This window comes from Lonchura striata, chromosome 7 (genome assembly GCF_046129695.1).
Source record: "Lonchura striata isolate bLonStr1 chromosome 7, bLonStr1.mat, whole genome shotgun sequence".
In the NCBI taxonomy this organism is placed as follows: domain Eukaryota; kingdom Metazoa; phylum Chordata; class Aves; order Passeriformes; family Estrildidae; genus Lonchura; species Lonchura striata.
In genome coordinates, this window is record NC_134609.1 from 24662274 (window position 1) to 24680299 (window position 18026).

Consider the following 18026-nt stretch of genomic DNA (forward strand, 5'->3'; position numbering starts at 1 on the left):
TACTTTCCAGTGGAGAATGGTGCTGACATTTTGCTTTTTCTAGGGATAAAGAGAAGTAACTTCTGCTCCAGAAGCCGGCAGGAGCCCACCCTGCCCGTATCCCCTGCCTGCCCTGCGGCTGCCGGGCACAGACACCCCTTGCCCAGGACATCCACGCTGCCGTGCGGGAAGGGAGCTCTGAGCCCGGCAGCCGCGGGGCAGGCAGAGCGTAGCCAGAGCACAGACGGAGTCCGGGGGAGTCCGGGCGGGCTACCGGCAGGGATAGGGACAGGAATGGGGTAGGGGCAGGAGTAGGGCAGGGATAGGGGCAGGGATAGGGGCAGGGATAGGGGTAGGGATAGGGGCAGGGATAGGGGCAGGGATAGGGGCAGGGATAGGGGTAGGGATAGGGGCAGGGATAGGGGCAGGGATAGGGGTAGGGATAGGGGTAGGGATAGGGGTAGGGATAGGGGCAGGAGTAGGGGTAGGGATAGGGGTAGGGATAGGGGTAGGGATAGGGGTAGGGATAGGGGCAGGAGTAGGGCAGGGATAGGGACAGGGCAGGGGTAGGGGTAGGAGAAGGGCAGGGATAGGGGCAAGAACAGGGGCAGGGCAGGGGCAGCGGTACCGCCGGTGCGCGGGCGGGGCGCTTCACTCCCGCTCCCCGGTGCCGATTGGCGGTGGGCGGTGCCGGGGCGGTGCCGGGGCGGTACGGGGCGGTACGGAGCGGTACCGGGGCGGTACGGGGCGGTACGGGGCGGTACCGGGGCGGTACGGGGCGGTACGGGGCGGTACCGGGGCGGTACCGGGGCGGTACGGGGCGGTACGGGGCGGTACCGGGGCGGTGTCGGGGCGGGCCCGTCCGGCGGCGCGGCGCGGGGCCATGCGGCAGCCCCCGGGCGGTGGCAGCGGCGGCGGCGCCGCCTTCCTGCCCGCGGCGCGGTGCGGAGCGGCGGCCGGAGCGCCCCGCACAGCCATGGGCGATGGGTGGCTGCCTCCGGACTGCGGCCCCCAGAACCGCTCCGTGGCCGGGGTGACGGCCGTGCCGCCCGGGAGCAGGCAGCTGCCCGCCGCCGAGCTGTCGCAGCAGTGGGCTGTGGGCATGAGCCTGCTGATGGCCCTGGTGGTGCTGCTCATCGTGGCCGGGAACGTGCTGGTGATCGCGGCCATCGGGAGGACGCAGCGGCTGCAGACCCTCACCAACCTGTTCATCACCTCGCTGGCCTGCGCCGACCTGGTGATGGGACTGCTGGTGGTGCCCTTCGGGGCCACGCTGGTGGTGCGGGGCACTTGGCTCTGGGGGTCCTTCCTCTGCGAGTGCTGGACCTCCCTGGACGTGCTCTGCGTGACGGCCAGCATCGAGACCCTGTGCGTCATCGCCATCGACCGCTACCTGGCCATCACCTCGCCTTTCCGCTACCAGAGCCTCATGACCAAGGGTCGGGCCAAGGGCATCATCTGCACCGTCTGGGCCATCTCTGCCCTGGTCTCCTTCTTGCCCATCATGATGCACTGGTGGCGGGACGACGACCCCCAGGCGCTGGAGTGCTACCAGGATCCGGGCTGCTGCGACTTCGTCACCAACAGGGCTTACGCCATCGCCTCGTCCATCATTTCTTTCTACATCCCCCTTCTCATCATGATCTTTGTGTATCTGCGGGTGTACAGAGAGGCCAAGGAGCAGATGAGGAAGATCGATAGGTGCGAGGGCCGGTTCTACGGCAGCCAGGAGCAGCCGCAGACGCCCCTGCCCGCTCACCCTCACCACCAGCCCATCCTCGGCAACGGCCGAGCCAGCAAGCGAAAGACCTCTCGCATCATGGCTATGAAGGAGCAGAAAGCCCTCAAGACTTTGGGCATCATCATGGGGGTGTTCACCCTCTGCTGGCTCCCCTTCTTCCTGGTGAACATCGTCAACGTCTTCAACAGGGACCTGGTGCCGGACTGGCTCTTCGTTTTCTTCAACTGGCTGGGCTACGCCAACTCCGCGTTCAACCCCATCATCTACTGCCGCAGCCCCGACTTTCGTAAGGCCTTCAAGAGGCTGCTGTGCTGCCGCCGGAAAGCCGACCGGTGGCTGCCCGGCGGCGGCGGGGAGCTGGCCCGGCTGCCCGGGGGCTTCATCAGCACCGTGGGCTCCCCCGAGCGCAGCCGGGCCGGGACCTGGTCCGACTGCAACGGGGGCACGCGGGGCGGCAGCGAGTCCAGCCTGGAGGAACGACATAGCAAAGCCTCCGACTCGGAGTCCAAGGTATAGGGGGGCGTGGGGGCCGCGTCCGAGCCGGGACAGGGGGGAAGGCAGGCAGGGAGACACGCAGGAGCAGAGATCCCCGGCAGCTGCCTGATGGTAACGCTAGTGCCGAGCAGAACGATCCCTGCCTTGGCAGGGGCAGCGCGGGTGTTTGCTTAGGAATAAAAGCAGGTGAACTGGTGTACGACATACCTCATCCGAAACTACAGAAAACAGGAAAGCCGCTGAGCGGGCAGCGAAGGAAACAAACGGGCCATCCCCGAGACAGCCTCCGCGTCTTTCGGGGACGCGCTGTCGCGGGGCCGGCGGCGGCAGCGCCCGCGCTCCGTGCCTGTCCCGGGACCGGGCTGGCGGCCGAACCGGGGCTGGTGCTGGCCCGTGGCGGCTCCAGCTGCGGTCCGGCCACCCCCGCCTGGCCCGGGGCTCGTCCCCTCTCCATGGGCACCGGGATTTTGGGAGGCGCGGGGTCGGTGCTGCAGGTGCTCCGGGCACAGAGCGCGGCCGGCAAGACGGAGACCTGCTGGCAAGATGAGTTTGAAGCTCGGAGTAGCCGTGCTCTCCTCGTCTGCAGAGCAGCGAGAGAGAAAACAGTGAGCAATGAGGAGCGCTGGCGTGTTCTGAAAGGGGGTAACACAACCCGACCCACACTCTTGAGCTTATTCCCTCTGCATCAGCCAGCAGTGAGTTACTGTGCTTATCTCCTTCGGCCAGACAATAGCAGTCAGGCTGAGAAACTTCTACCTCAAACTGTGCATATTGTACAGGGGAATGAACGGACCATGTTTATATTAAACAGCATATTTACATACCACTAATAGGGGTTTAGGACAAGGGCCGGGGAGGGAGGGGTGAGGAACCTTCTGCAGCTTGTTCATTGTAATTACAGATGAACGGGGGGAGGGGGGAGAATCCTGGCAACAAAAATTTACTGCACACTTTTTTTTAAAAAATGGCGACAAAGTCGTTTTTTTGCACAGTGTTAAAGAGTTGTAAAGTTATTTGAATATAGTACTTGCACACACGTACATACACGCAGATTGAAAAGGAAACTGAGGTTTGCGTAACACCGACCCTGAACCTGATTTCTGGTTTTGTCAGATCTGTTATAGTTTTATTGAGAGAGTGACTTTTTTTAATATTATTTTTTGAAGGTACTGTAAATATATCCATATTATAAATTAAAATATCTTAAGAGACTTTATTATTTTTATTTTTATTTCCAAATGCCCACGTGAATCTGCTGTTATTTTAGCACTTGTGTGTCATTTCCATTTTTCTCTCTGTGTGTTTTATAACGTATTTATACTTTGGTGCAGTTTACTACTGTGTAAGTAATTGGTCTATGTGCAATAAATACCATTGCAGCACAAGCAAGTGTGTCTCTATAGGTTTTGAAGCAACACCAACATATAATGGGAAGAACAGCATTTGTTTTTCTTCAAAGATGGCTCAGATTACCAATACAACTTGATCTAATGGCTTTTCCTGACACAATGTTGTAAAAAACCTGTTTGAAACCCAGTATGGTTGTGTTCCTGTTGCAGTGAGGTCCACTGACTTCCCTTATTAATGGGAAAAAATTAATGGCTAAAGACAAGGTGTTTCCACTCTGATAATGAATACTCATTTTCTTGAACTATTCCTTTCTGGAATATATTAGTCTCTTTTTTATTTTTTTTTTTTATTTTTTTCCCCTTTTGTTGTTGTTGTCTTTGGAGTACATGGCTGGGAGTCAGGAGACCGGAATATTTAAGATTACAGAGGACACTTAATTTGAAAGCTTAAAATGGTCTTGAGTAGCAAGAAATCTCTTTAATCACTACATGCCACCCCACAAGTAGGTGCACCTCATGCTGACAGCAGGCCTGATCCTGCCCAAGCAGGTCATGATAACTGAATGTTGTATTTTTCATTGATCTAAGCAAGGAGTTACAGTGAGCAGAAGTGCTGCAGCTTTGTGTCCCTGCTCCGAAGGATTGTGTTCCTTTATTGCTTTATGAAGGTGTGCTCTATCCTTGTGGTTTCATTACTGAAATGAGTAAATGGCAGACAGAGAAACAAAAAGACAGTGCAGAATAAAAGTGAAGTATTTTTTAGCTTTATTAAACTTAGGAGTATAGTTTAATTAAATAGCAGCTCCCAAGAACAGCACTTCCCAAAGCAAGTTCTTCAGGGTGGTGGCTCGCGGTTTGTTTTGGAAACCAGTTGTTCATTTTTCTTTGTTTTCAAAGTTAAGGAATTTGTCCTTTGCAATTTCTAAAGTTGTATTTTCAGGGGGAAAAAAAAAGTTACTCTTTTCATGCAAATACAAAATAAAGGGATTGGAGAAGTAAATAATACTTTTCCATTGATGTCACTGGAGTTTGATGTGAGCTGCAGTTAATGGTGTCTTCCTTGCTAACAGTGAAACAGGCTCCTTAAAATGCTGGGGTGACATCAGATCAGGAGTTAAGTAAAGTGGGCTCTGTCATCAAATAATTTAAAAAAAAAAATTCTGGTTTTATCTTTGATTGCAGCAAACACAACAGGACCAAAAGGGTGCCCTGGATGGTGATGTCTGATGCCAGCAACTGCAGCGAGATGCAGGCTGTGCATGTCTGGAATGGGACGGGACGGGACGGGACGGGACGGGACGGGACGGGACGGGATGGGATGGGATGGGATGGGATGGGATGGGATGGGATGGGATGGGATGGGATGGGCAGACAGCACTGTGCATGTTATGGACCACAGAGCCAGGGCAGGGCCAGGTTCCTGCCTGCTGGGTAGAGCAGGACAGGATCCCAGCATCTGGCTGGGAACTGAAGTGAGTGTCAAGCCCTCATCCTCAGCAGGCTGCTAGATCCTGGGGAAGCACAGGGCCTACTGCATGGAGCAGGACAGCCTGATGGATTTGGCTCTTCATTTCATAAATCAGTTCACACACTCAGTTTTAACTATCCAAACACTTCTGTCCTTAGACTTTAAAAAGTGGTGACATTTTTGCTTCAACAGGGTCCAACTTAGGTGGGAAATTTATGGCCAGAGCTTGCTCTGCTTGCCCTGCTGAAGAACTGTACTGGGTGATGCATCTCCTGGACAAGTGTAATGGCACTGAGGTAGGATGAGTTTAGCCCACTGACCTCAGAAGGGCCAGCTGTGTCAGCAAAGCAGTCAGGATTTGTCTGCTGTTGAATTTTTGCCAGTTGAGGACCTGCTGGAAGAGTCTGGAGGCTGACACGTTGAGTGCCTTCGTAGAGAGCTGAAGTAATCCACTGGCAGCCTGCACAGGGGATGCCAGTCCATCTTGCACGGCGTGGAAAAGGCAGTGGCACAGTAACAGTGAGGACAGAGCAGGACATATGGCACACACGTGTGCGAGGAAGGGGAGGCTGCTGGCGAGCAGTCTGCTGTGGATCACACTCAGAACAGGCTGTTCTCTGCAGGGAAGAAGGATACTCTGAGAAGCGTTGTGGGGCAGCTGAAATACTCCGGAGGCAGTGAGTCAAACACTCAGGATGAATATTTTTTTCTGACAAAAACCAGACATGGATTAGCAGTTGGAGCTGCAAGTCAGAAAGAAAAGGTGGTAGGCATGCGGCTGCACACGTACGTGGGCAGGAAAGCAACAGCAAAGAGCTGCAGGCCTGCAGGGAAGGGAGACACAGGTAAACCAGAAATCCGCTCAGAGAACACGTCCTGCAGCTGCCAGGACCAAAATTGTTTGGCGAGGATGCCTGGAGACTTCCACAGGGAAGACGCCCGATTCTCCAAGGCGCCGGCCACACTCCGTGCAGTGTTTGCTCAGCACTTCTGAAAAGAAGGCTGCCTCTCTCCACGTGTTTGAATGGGGATGGATGGGCTTGAAGGGCTGGATTCAGTTTTGTGTGTGCTCAGGGAGCTGAGTCTGTTTAAGACACACAGGCTCTGCAGAAGGACTCCCTACCAGTGAGAGCTGCACAGAAGCCCTCCTGCAAATCTGCTGCACTCTGAGACTGCAACCCTCGGCATCCACTGTCTGTAGCTCCAAGCAGCATGGAACTATGTGCAAAACAGGTGGCTTATGATCTGAACTGTGCGTTTGACAGCATCAGCTGGGTCTTTGAGTTGCTGCATGCACTGGTTCTTATGCAGATGCTGCTTTCCCTTTTGGGTATCCATCCATGTGTCATCAACTATAAGGATAACTTCTTTATCGGCTTTTTTTTTCCCCTAAACCTTATCTGAAGCCGGGGTTTTATTAACAGCCCTGAAGTGGCTATTTTGCAAAACTTCCTTGTGCTGCACACTTTCCTAATTTATTGTAATTTCCCGTCTGGTGGAGTGCACTTACTTCCTTTATGTAATAGATCAGCTGCAGGCCTGGAAATTGGGCAGCTATGAACTGAAAAGAGCAGAGCAGACTTTCGTGAGGCCAATTGCGGTCAGGCATCATTGCCACTGGGAGCAGAATTTGACCTGATAATCTAATCTCATACGAGAGACTATCTCCATAAAAGTATTGTTACCAACAGCAAATGACCTCTGCTAATGAAGCTGGAGCAATTAGTCCTGTTTAAAGCTGTTGAGAAAATGTTAACTGCTAAACAACAGTTAGTGCTGGACAGTTCAAATAATGAGTGTTTTGTTTGCTGGTGTGTGTTAGGTGATGTGTTGGGAAATAATTATCCTTTGACTAGCAGCCAGCTTTGTACTAATCAGAAAGGAGAAGTCATGTTCTGTTTGAAGGATTATACCTAAAAATAGTTCTGTTACCACCACATCAACGAGCAAGATGAAGCAAATTCACGGCGATGTACACACCTTGCTAATGTTTCTCTTTTCATCCTAAAACCTCATTGTTCAGCTGGGACTTTCTGTCTGATTGTGTCAAGAGCACTAATGTGATCTCCTGCAATAGCACTAAGCACACTCTCCCCATGGAGCACTTCCCTATGCACCACTGACTCGCTTTCAGACCCTGCCAAATTCCCAAATGCCCCAGGAGGAAGTAAGGATTCTTTCTCTTCATATAACCAACCACACATCATGTAAGATCAACAATATTTCTGACAATCATGTGGTAGAAGAAATTGATCTGCTTTTTCTCTGAGATGTTTGTATGCCTGCCCCTCTGCGAGGAGCAGCTGCCCATGGTAACAGCAGGAGATTTATCCGTGCAATTCAGTAAGTTCAGCCTGCCAAACTCTGCTGGGAAAAGTGACCAAGATGGGAAAAGGCTAAAAAAGGTGATGCCAGTGAGCAAACACAGAATTGTCAATGCAGAAAGGAAAACTGGGGTATCTTTGGCTATACTCTAGGTGTTGACTTTTACTGGTAAAGTGCAATTGGAATACACCAGACAGAGACACTGTGGAAACACAGGTTAAGAAGTGTGAGAGTTTAGACATTCCATATAGGAGCATGCCACCAAAGGACTGGCAGCTGAAATATGCCCAAAACATTCCTAGAAGTTTTTCTTATTCTTTATGGATAACAGCAGCAGACTAAAGCACACCTGAGCCGCTTTCAGCTGATGTAAAGCCACGCAGCTCCCACACATGGGACCCCCTCAGCATCTCCTCCTCCTCTCCAAGTGGCTCCAGCTGAGTTTTGTTGGACCTGGGCCATCCCCCAGCCTGGAGCCACCCTCCTGTTCCGTGGTGCCAAGCAGGAGGTGCCTTGTTGCCTCGGGGGGTGGCAATGCTGTGGGCAGGTGCTGTGCGGTGCAGGGTGTGCCCACGCTGCCCTGGCTGTGCCAGCCATGCCCCTGCACTGACTCATGCTCTGTCCTTCCAACCAGCCACAGAATTGTGCTGGAAATGGAGCAGAGTCTGGGTGTGTTATGTAAACTGTTGATCAGCTTCCTGGTTCACCAAAACCAGCAGCTCGGTACTCACATTTGCTTCACAAGTTAACTTTTTTTTCTGCCCTGCCCCACTCAACTTCCAGGTTTTTCATGGTAATGTTTGTCTTCTTGGCCTTAGCACCCAGTAGCACAAGTTTGTTTTTTTTGTCTGTGCCCTGGCAGCTGTTTGAATCCAGACATGAACTGTACCAGGTGCTGAGCAATGTCTGGGTTGTACCCATTCCCTTCAGGATTGATGCTCAGAGTTATTAATATGGGCTGCACCAGAGTGCAAAATTCCCAAACAAATAGGAAATGAGTCCTGACCTCCAGGTTCACAACCTAAAGAAGGAAACAGAATCTTACCATTTGCAGACTTTTGCCATTGGCATGATTAGCAGAGCGTCTCAGATGTAATGGTGTACCCTTCCCATCTGATCTTCTGTAATGCACCAAATCCTGTTGTCCTTAATGAGATTAAATGAGGATTTTTTACTAGTTCAGTGCCTTAGCCATTAGCAACTGTTGTGTGTGTGTCTCTAGGCAGTGATGTACCTTTGCAAGCCTGGCCCAGTGTCTCTCTCAAAGCCATGATATTTGGCTTCTTCCTACTAAAATTCTTTTGGTAATTGCTCTTAAGCTGATTGGCACAATACTTTGAAAGGCAGATCTAATTGTATACACCAAAGAGGCAAACAGAGACACTAAAGAGCTCAAAATCTCAGCAGCTGCTAGGTGTATAAATATTTCAGATCCCAACAAGTCATTTTGCAGAGTCAGGTGAGTGCTGCAGCTCCCTTAAAATCTGCAAGCTGCCCTCCCTCAGAGGGGGACCCTGCCACTGTAAGGAGCAATTGCAGGGACAGCACAAGCGATTTTTCCAGGTGGTAAAACTGAACAGTGCTTTGCTGCCAAAATTTAGAGACCTCTTGTTAAGAAGAAGAAATCGAGAAAAGCCCTCGGCAGGAATTCCTAGTGGGGAAGGGAGAACAGTGCTCAGGGTTAAAGTTTCCATGTGCAGATGGAGAGCCCCGCACCGACCGGTCCAGTGAGGGTTACAGACCCTGGTGATGGACAAATGCCATCCACCACAGCCACCCCAGGGACACTCTCTGTGCCCCCAGTCACCTCCCAGTGCTGCCCCTCTCACCTGGCCGAGGGTCAGAAGGGACCCAGAGGTGTCCCGGGACACAGAGGTGGGTGCCAGCCCTCGCCTCTCATTGTGCACGGAGGGAGGAGCGCTTCCTCTTGGACTGGGGCAGGTGATGGGAGATGTCCCACAAAGCTCCCATTGTTCCGCAGCCCGCCTTCAGCCAGGGCTGGTTTGTTTGTCTGGCTCTTCCCCTAAATGCTCGCTTGGGAGCCATCAATGAACCCGCTCAGGACGCGCAGGGCGGTGCGGGCTGCGCTCCCGGGCAGGCGGCGGTCCGCGACCCTCGCCGTGGGCACGGGGGCAGGAGGGCGATGTGCGACCTGCTGCTCACTCGCATCCCCGACCTGGTACCCTGGCGGGTTCCCAGACTAGGACAGCCACACCACCAGTGCATCCAGGCTGGATCTGACACGGGAGAGTCTGTGCGGATGCTCACAAAGCAGCTTGTGTCGGATACTCGGGATTTTTGGAGCTTTTATCTCAGATGCAGCACCAGGCAGGTGCTGCAGTAATTGCCAGCCACAACAGGTGTTGAAGCAGTGCTCTAAACCACCTTGGGAACATCCACGTGAGAGGTTTTGTTCCTGTTTCACTGCCAGGCAGTTGCCAGCTGTCTGCCAACAGGGTAGATGCCTGTCTGTGGTTTTCAACATCCGCCCGTCCAAGCCAGGGCTAGTGCTTGCCCCCTCTCCTCCCCAGCCCTCAACTCCCATTCCATGTCCTGCTTCCCAGCCTGGCTCCATGCCTGTGCTGCTGCAGGGGCAGTGGGCTCCTGTGGCTGGAAACCAGCCCCTTCAGACAAGGTTTGTTTCAGCTCACCCCGCAGGTTGCACAAACAGGGGTAACAAATGGCATAGGAAGATGCAGAGATATGGGTTAGGGATCATCTGTTTTGGTAGCAGCCCTGATCTGGATCCATCACTGTGATCACCAATCTCATGTCCAGTGCAGAAGCTGAGACCCAGACCAGCCCTCATTGTTTTGCTTAACTTGTGCTGAAAAAAGAAGACTTGCCACCCAAACCTTCCCTCCCTTTCAGAAGTTGCTCTGAATATTCTATTCAGAGACTTAGTGACTAAGCCATTAAGCTTCCTACTGTATGTGAAGAATAAAAAAAATTCATTTTTTATAAATACTGGTGCAATAGAAAAAGAAATTATTTAAGTCTTATTATTTCCAAGACCACAGCATGGGGCATGGGACAAACTTTTGACAGAGATTGGGACCAGGGCAGCTAAAAGAGTAACTCATGTGGGTCACAGCACTAAACTGTCCTCAAATGCAAGAGGGTGACGTGGCCACAAGCCAAGGACAGTGGAAAAATAATTCCCCAGGAAGAGCAGCTCTGTTTGCCCAGAGCATATGTATGAACCCAAACACTCATGGGCACCACTGTTAGAGGCTTGTGAGCAAACCCCATCATGTGTGTCTGCTGGTGAATGATGCTGAGCAGCTTTTATTCCTGCACACTTCACTTATGTGGGAGCAAGGAATGTGGTGATAAAAAGGCTGGAATGATTTCAGTGCTGGATAGTTTCCATTAATATATTTGTCGTTATATAACACTGCCATCACAGTACAAAATCCAGTAAGGTGCCTTTTAGGAAGGTGGAACTTTTCAAAATAGCTGCAGTTAGGTAAGAGGGGCTGTAGAGCTGGGCTTTGATCAGACAATTTTTAATTGCACCGGATGTGTTTGGGCTACTGCATGGTATGAATTTCTTTGCCTTTAGGTTACAAGGCACCTCATAAATTAAATGGTTGATGTTGTCAAATGCATGCCATTAGCACTCCGAGCAGATAATCCTTCCCATGGCCTCATTGGAGCCTATCTCAGAGCTTGTCTCCAGATAATGGCCTGGAAGAAGAACAATGGTGCTCCCAGCTCTCAGGGGCCTCCACTTTTCTGTTCTGTGCTTCAGAGAAGAAAAATTATCATTATCTGCAAGGCTCAAGCTCTCTTTGAAATGCAGTTATTTTTTACTCATACACTCCCAAGTATTTTTTACATGATATCAGTGAGAAACTTGAAACCCCCTTTGAGAAGAGAAAGATTTCCTGCAGTCTTACTACTAAAGAAAATGGATAGATCAAGTAGTAAAGTTCAATGACTTACTTAGCGTTAAATAAGAAAGAGAATAATGAATTGGATTTTGTGTGCCTGGTTTTCCTCTGCAGGGAGCAGCCAGGCTAATGGATTTTCATTGCCTTGTGTTCATCAGCCTAGGTGAGTTCAAAACACTCTTGCCTTTTTATGTTCTCCTTTCCCTGCCCACTTGTCACAAATTCAAGTATTTGGAGATTAGCAAACACATAGATTTGCTGCCATCAGCACCATCTTGACTGGGGAGGAAAACACAGGGTTAACCCCCTGCTCCCAGTGATGACTTTTGGCTGCATGGGCATCTGTATTTTATTCCTGGTAGCTGCAAGTAGACAATTCCTTACCTAGGCTGGAGACTAGTTTCCTACTATTATGAATTCAGGCTGCAGCGTCCTTCAAAAAAGACATTATTTCCCCACTGGGTTCACCAAATATTTGTTGGGTCTCCAAACCCTCCTCTTTGTTTACAGGATTTGCCAAACATGCCGTAGGGCTTTTATTGGGGAAGGAAGGGAGGTGGCGGAGGAGGAAACTACTACAAAGCTATTTAACATAAACAACTCTCTTCTGTAAACTCCAGGCACGGCTTGGCAGGGAAGAGGTTAAAGCTAGGGGGTGGATGGGGAGACTCATTAGGGCAAAATAATAAATGGCAAATTGAAAAGCCCAGGGAGAGACACAGGGGAAGAGATGAGCTGACCCTAAATGGGACCCTAAATGGACTCCCTGGCTTGCTGGAAGCCCTCTGCTGCTCTGACCTCAGGGTTTGGACCTGGTTCCTCCCTAAGGCATGCCAAAGCTGGGGGATGCTCAGACAGAAATTCTGCAGAACTGATTGGGAGTCATATTTCAAAGGTGAACCTGAAAGGTTTCTACAGAGCCAGAAATTGCTACTTCCTGCACCAAACCTTTGCTGGGTCTGCCAGCGCTGCCCAGAGCCAGGGAGCTGCTCTCTGCCCACTTGGAGCAGGATTTCCTTTTTCCTACCAGCCTTGGTGCCTCAGGCTCTGTGGTCTGTTTTTGTCTGAATGGGAAATGCATAATGACAAACAGTTTAAACAACTTGTGGTACAAGGAAACTTGCTGGGGTACAGTACAGGACTCTAATTTGTTTCCAAGGAAGTGATGCACCCTCCAAAAGCACTCCACTCCAGCACTGATATTCCAAGTGCAGGTTAACTGCTGGCCATCCTCAGTGCTGCCTTCAGCCCTCAGCCAGGCTGGTACTCAGCCTGAACCTCAGGCATTCAACTGAGGTTCAGGGAAGGTCTGGCTGTTAGAGCTGTCCTGGCTCTTGGTTTGCTTGTGTGGGAAATTCTGGTCATCCTGGTGCTGGGGAAGGAAAACCCAGGAGCCACAAAAGCCACGGAGGAATTCTCTTGTTCTATTTCCAGCCCTGCTTTTTAAGACACAAAGGCTTTCAGATCAGATGCATTTCTGAAGCTTATCTGTGTGAATATTTCACTGCTTATCCAAGCAGAACAAAAACCTTCAAACCTTCTGAGGTCTATCCATCAAGAGCCTTATCTCCCCATGTCACAATTTGGCTCCTGGCTGCTGCTGCTTGGAGCCTCCCGCCACCAGCTGCCCATCTTCCCTCTCTGTGCTGCTGCACAGCATTCTCCACAGCCACCCTGTGGTCACAGACTCCCTGCCACTCCAGTGATGGCCTCTGCACTGCCTGTGCATGCTCTGCAGCCAGCCAGCATCCTGATGGGCTGCATTGGTGCTGCTGTGTCACAGCCCATGGTCTGCATCCCTCCACACACACACACAGTCTGGGATATGGCCAGAGCAGAGCACACTGACTCCGCCTGGCCCCAAGAATGAGGAACATTTGTCCTTTTTTTAATGGGATATTAATGGAGCTTGGATAAAGGAATGCTGTCTCCTCTATCTGAGGTTCCAAGACTGAAATACCCAAGGAGAATACTTCTGATCCTCTCCCACCTGGAAGCTGCTGGTCCTGTCTGGCAGAGGCACCACTGACATGGGGCTGCCAAGAGATCTCAAGGAGCACCTTAAAAGCCCAGACAGGCTCTGTCCCTTTGTAGCACAGCATGGTACCTGAACCACTGGGAAACACCAGGAGCATGGCAAGAACACAGGGGGGGCATCAGCATCGTCAGCCATGTGGAAATTCCTGGCCAAGTAAAACAGCTGCACAGCCAGACTTAGTGCCCAGTTTATCCCTGTGTTACTGAGCTGTGCCAGGAGAGTCTCTGCAGTGCCTTGGGACCAGGGCCACAGGACTTTTCTTGCTTTGAAGCTGAGCTGGCACAAGGAGTTGTGTGCAGCCATCCTGTCAAAGCCATGGCCAAAAACAACAGGGTGAAGTCTTTGGAAAGAGCCACCCATGCACAGTGTCACTGATTTAAACTGGGGACCTGGCTGGCTCAGGGCTTGAGAACAGCTTTTATGCAGGTCAGAGGCTGAGATCCTGTGCACCACGGTGGGGATCAGAGACCTCTACTGCTTGGTACTGCCTGGACTCAGCCCAGATGTAGCCAAGCTTCAGCATCAGGGTGGCCTTTTCCATCAGGGACCATTTTCCTATGGTGCTTTTCTCAGGAGACTCTGATGTGTGGGCTGGTTTTGCTCTCCTCCCTGTGGTTTTAATTCTTTTCTGTTTTGATGGTCAGAGGGGTAAAGCTAATTCCCATCTCATATAAAACAATGAATTAGTCTCAATAACAAGAGGCTAAATATACTTTTTATACTGTGGTGTATGATAAGCTATTTATAAATTTCATATCACTGCTGGATCGTAGTCAGAGTTTAAAATAAAATTTTAATTTAACCATAGTTTTCCAGTGTTGACAGATATGATAAATACTTTTTTTTCTATAAAACCTACTTTCAGTAGTGTTTTGCAAAAATCATTAGAAGCTAAGGATAATTTCTGTGAGTTTTTTTGCTTTGTTTTTCTCCATGTTCCAGTATTTAGTTTAATGTTACATTCCATTATAGAAAAAAAAAAATGTGTCTGTGGTAATCTGTTCTCCAAGGCCTCTGCTTAAGAGATGGAAGAATTTTCCTTGAGAAGACCAATGGAAAGAGGTGTCAGCTCATGTCACAGAGGCCTTGGGGCAGCACCTCTCTGAGGTAGAACCTCAGAAGCACTGCTGCAAAGCCCACTGGCAATTTCACAGTGCTTGAGCAAATCTTGGTATTTCAGGTGACTCCACAAGAGAGCCAAGAGGGCACAGTGGGGCAGGTTTCATGCCTGGAAGGTGAGTTTGAAAACACAAGCCCTCCATCTGCAGGAGGGTTGCATTCCTGTTGCATCCACTGATGAGCTGAGTCCCTTCCAAATTTTTCTGGACCCTCTCCAGTTTTCCTGCTTCCCCATGTAAACAGCCTTGAGGAAGATGTCTCTTTCTGCAATCAATCATTTTCATCCTGCAGTAAATAGCTCTTACATCAGCAACCATTGTATTGTGGATGTAAAGGCAGCACAACAGAGCCCTACCAGGTTGTGAGGTGAGTGGGTCAGATACTGTGCTGGAACAACAAAAACACAGGGAATGTTGAGCAGGAAAAAAAGCTTGTTTTTAAAGTGTTTTAAAGCTGCTACCTGTCTTCTCAGCCCTGCAGTTTACAGCCCATACTTCTCATGCTGCCTCCCTGACAGACAAACAAGAGATGAAGCTATTTGGAGAGCAAGCCTGTGCTCTGCAGACATGAAAACACTGACACTGACTTGTAGCTATATGGACTGGCCTGTGTCTGTGAGGAGTTTCCAGAAGCTAAAAATACCCAGGAAAGAGGCATGCAGAAGGGGAGAGAGGTCTTCTTCTGGTGGGCTGCCACTCAGGCTGCTTTCATGGTGATACCCAGGGGACGTCACTGATGCAGCCAGCTATGATAATCCTTTCAGTGGGAACAGGTGCTGGGGGATAATCCTGCTGTTTTTCTTGGTTATGGTGCTCTTCAGTCACTAAGACAGAGCAAACAGGATTATCACAGCAGCCATTCAGGAGGTGAAGGTTTTGGTGCTGCGTGCCTGGGGCTCTGTGGACATTTGTTTCCCAGGAAGGTGCTGCAGAGCAGCCTGCCCTGCTGAGGGCAGCCAGGTGGGCTTGGCTGCTGCTCCTGGGGCTCTAACTCAGACTGCCCCTCAGGGATGAGGGCTGCATCCCAGATGCAAAGGTCCTGCCCTCTACAGTTTTCCCAGGAAGATGCCTTCCCCAGAATCCCAGACAATGTGGGATGGAGATCCCAAATCCCAGCTGGACCATGGCACTGGCAGAGGAACTGGGGGAGGACAAGGGGTGGCAGCTCTGCCTGGGATCCAGATTGTCTCTAGCCAGGAAGGTTTGAGGTGCTACAGACACCCTGGGGGCTCACAGTGACCCAGCCTGTCCTGCCCTGTGCCTGAAGTTGTAAGTGCAGGCTCATGCCTCCAGCAGACTTTAATGCATTGCCAGGTTTTGTTTTCAATCCCTGGATTGCTGCACTCATCCATCCCCTCTCATCCCAGCTCCAGTGTTCACCCTGGTGACTGTCCTTGCCATGCAAAGCCAATGCCTCTCTGTTCCTTTTCAGCACCTTTTGCTCTGCTGATAACAACCTCTGACCCCCCCACATGGTTCCCTTTTCCACCAGGGGAGGAAGGGCACGTGAGGTTCTTGGAATCAGCCTTCACACAGCCTCTGTGCACAGACACCAGCTCCCCACTGCTGGCTTGTTTCAGGACTTCCCTGACCCCTGATTTCAGTATCAGCTCAGCAACTGATCTTGGCTTCGTGGTTCTGTGGCAATCTGGGCCCAAAGCTATTTTAGATGGAAAACTACAGAATAAACACATGTGTACAGCATATAGACACTGAACTGCAGGAGGAGGGACCAGGGACGTGCAGGGCTGTTAAAGCTCCAGCTTGCAGTTGTGCTGATAAGGCAGTTTCCAAGAAATTGCCCAGCCCTTAAATTCTAGAAGCTCTCTCTTCCTAGGTCAACAACTTTCTATGGACTGAATCCTGGTGTCACTCTACAAGCAAACACAGCCAGGCTGGACCTTCTGCAGGTGGTACAAAAAACAGAACCCATGTTGCTAAGAAGGGATCCAGGCACCCTCTGGCTTAGGAAACCAAAACACACAATGAGAAGCACATTGATAACTCTGGTAGTTTGGGAAAGCACAAGAAAATGTGCTTCAAAATCATTCTTCTTTGGCCAAGCCTCCTCCTTGCCTGGGGGGGATGAAGGCGGTGTTAGCTGAGCTGCTGCTTCCCTGTGCCAGCAGTGGGCTGCAGTGCTGCCACACTTGGGCTCCTCCCAAGGTCTTCCCTCTCCTGGAGGAGCTCTCCATCATCTCAGCAGCCAGGCTGCTCCAGCACCTGCTCCTCTGCAGCTCCACACCCTGCTTTTGGCCAGCCTTGACTTCACACAGGAGCAAAGACTCCTTGGAGAGCAGATTTTCCACAGCATCCCACAGCTCCATTAGCAAAAGTTCAGTGTGGCTCTAGTGGGAGCACAGGCAGGGCTGACTGGACCCAGTTGTTTGGCTCCCTCACTTCACGGGGATATTTTAAAATATCTTCTGCAGGTGCAGGAGTTGACACAACAGAGCATGCACCGTGCTAGAGTCTGTCCAGCTTGTGTGTAAACACCGCTAGTCCCCTTTTCAAACTGTTAGGAGCTGTTTCATAAACACAAAACACTTCACTTAATTTAAACCACGCAGGGTTTCCTCAGCAGGGCCAGTGCTGGAGGACACGGTACCAGCCCCAGGTCCCTGCCAGGGTGGCAGCAGAGCCAGGACCTGCTGGGCCCTCCTTGGTGAGTGCTGCTCAAGCTCCCCACGTGCCCCTCGCTGCCTGGCAGGAGCTCCTGTGCATGGCACAGACCCTCTGCCAGCCCTGTGGCACTAACAGAGCCCTGGACTCTGTTGGTGACACAGTGTGAGCCCTGTCAACAGCGAGGAAGTAGCCTTGGGCACCTGACCTGTTTCTTGCTCATTTTTTGTCTTCCAGAATCTGTTTCTCTTCCTTATTCACCCCACAGAACAGGGTCATCTTTCTGAGCTGAGGCAAATTGCTAAAATTCTGCTGAATTGGGGAACCTGTTATTTCCCCACCGAAACTTGCTCCTACCAAAAACCAAAATGATTCTTCCAGCAGTCTGTAGAAAGGGGGAATAAAATTCATGTGTACGGGATGGGCACATGCCTGAATTTGTGTGGGATCCCACACTTGCAAGTCTGGGAAGCCTTCGTGGGAAACACCCTTGCATGTTTAGGGCTCTCCATGGGAGATGTCACCATGCAGAGTCACCATGCAGTGCCACCATGCAGTGCCACTGTGAAATATCACCATACAGTGCCACTACACAATGTCACCGTGCAGTGTCACCGTGCAGTGTCACTGTGAAATGTCACCGTACAGTGCCACCACACAATGCCACCATGCAGTGCCACTGTGCAGTGTCACCATCCAGTGTCACTGTGAAGTGTCACCGTGCAGTGCCACCATGCAGTGCCACCATGCAGTGTCATCGTGCAGTGCCACCATGCAGTGCCACCATACAATGTCACCATGCAGTGTCACCATGCAGTGCCACCATGCAGGCAGCTCTCACGAGCAGCCAGGTCAGGTCACAGGGCTGCTGCATTTGTGAGGGTTCAGCGCCTAGCCTGGGCAATCCAGGAAACCCAGGGTCATGTTTGTCCCTGGGTTTGTCCCACTCAGATGAGTTCTGTAGCTGACTCCTGCAGCCCTGAGGTTGAGGGACT

General features: G+C 51.1%; 1 protein-coding gene across 1 annotated transcript; it reads left to right on the plus strand.

Annotated features, from left to right (window-relative positions):
• The first annotated feature begins 905 nt into the window (after positions 1-905).
• Positions 906-13002, plus strand: ADRB1 (adrenoceptor beta 1). Its single transcript, XM_077784696.1, has 2 exons — positions 906-2230; positions 11368-13002. Exons 1-2 carry the CDS (start codon positions 956-958, stop codon positions 11530-11532), a joined length of 1440 nt encoding a protein of 479 aa, XP_077640822.1. The 5' UTR covers positions 906-955; the 3' UTR covers positions 11533-13002.
• Positions 13003-18026: the final 5024 nt, after the last annotated feature.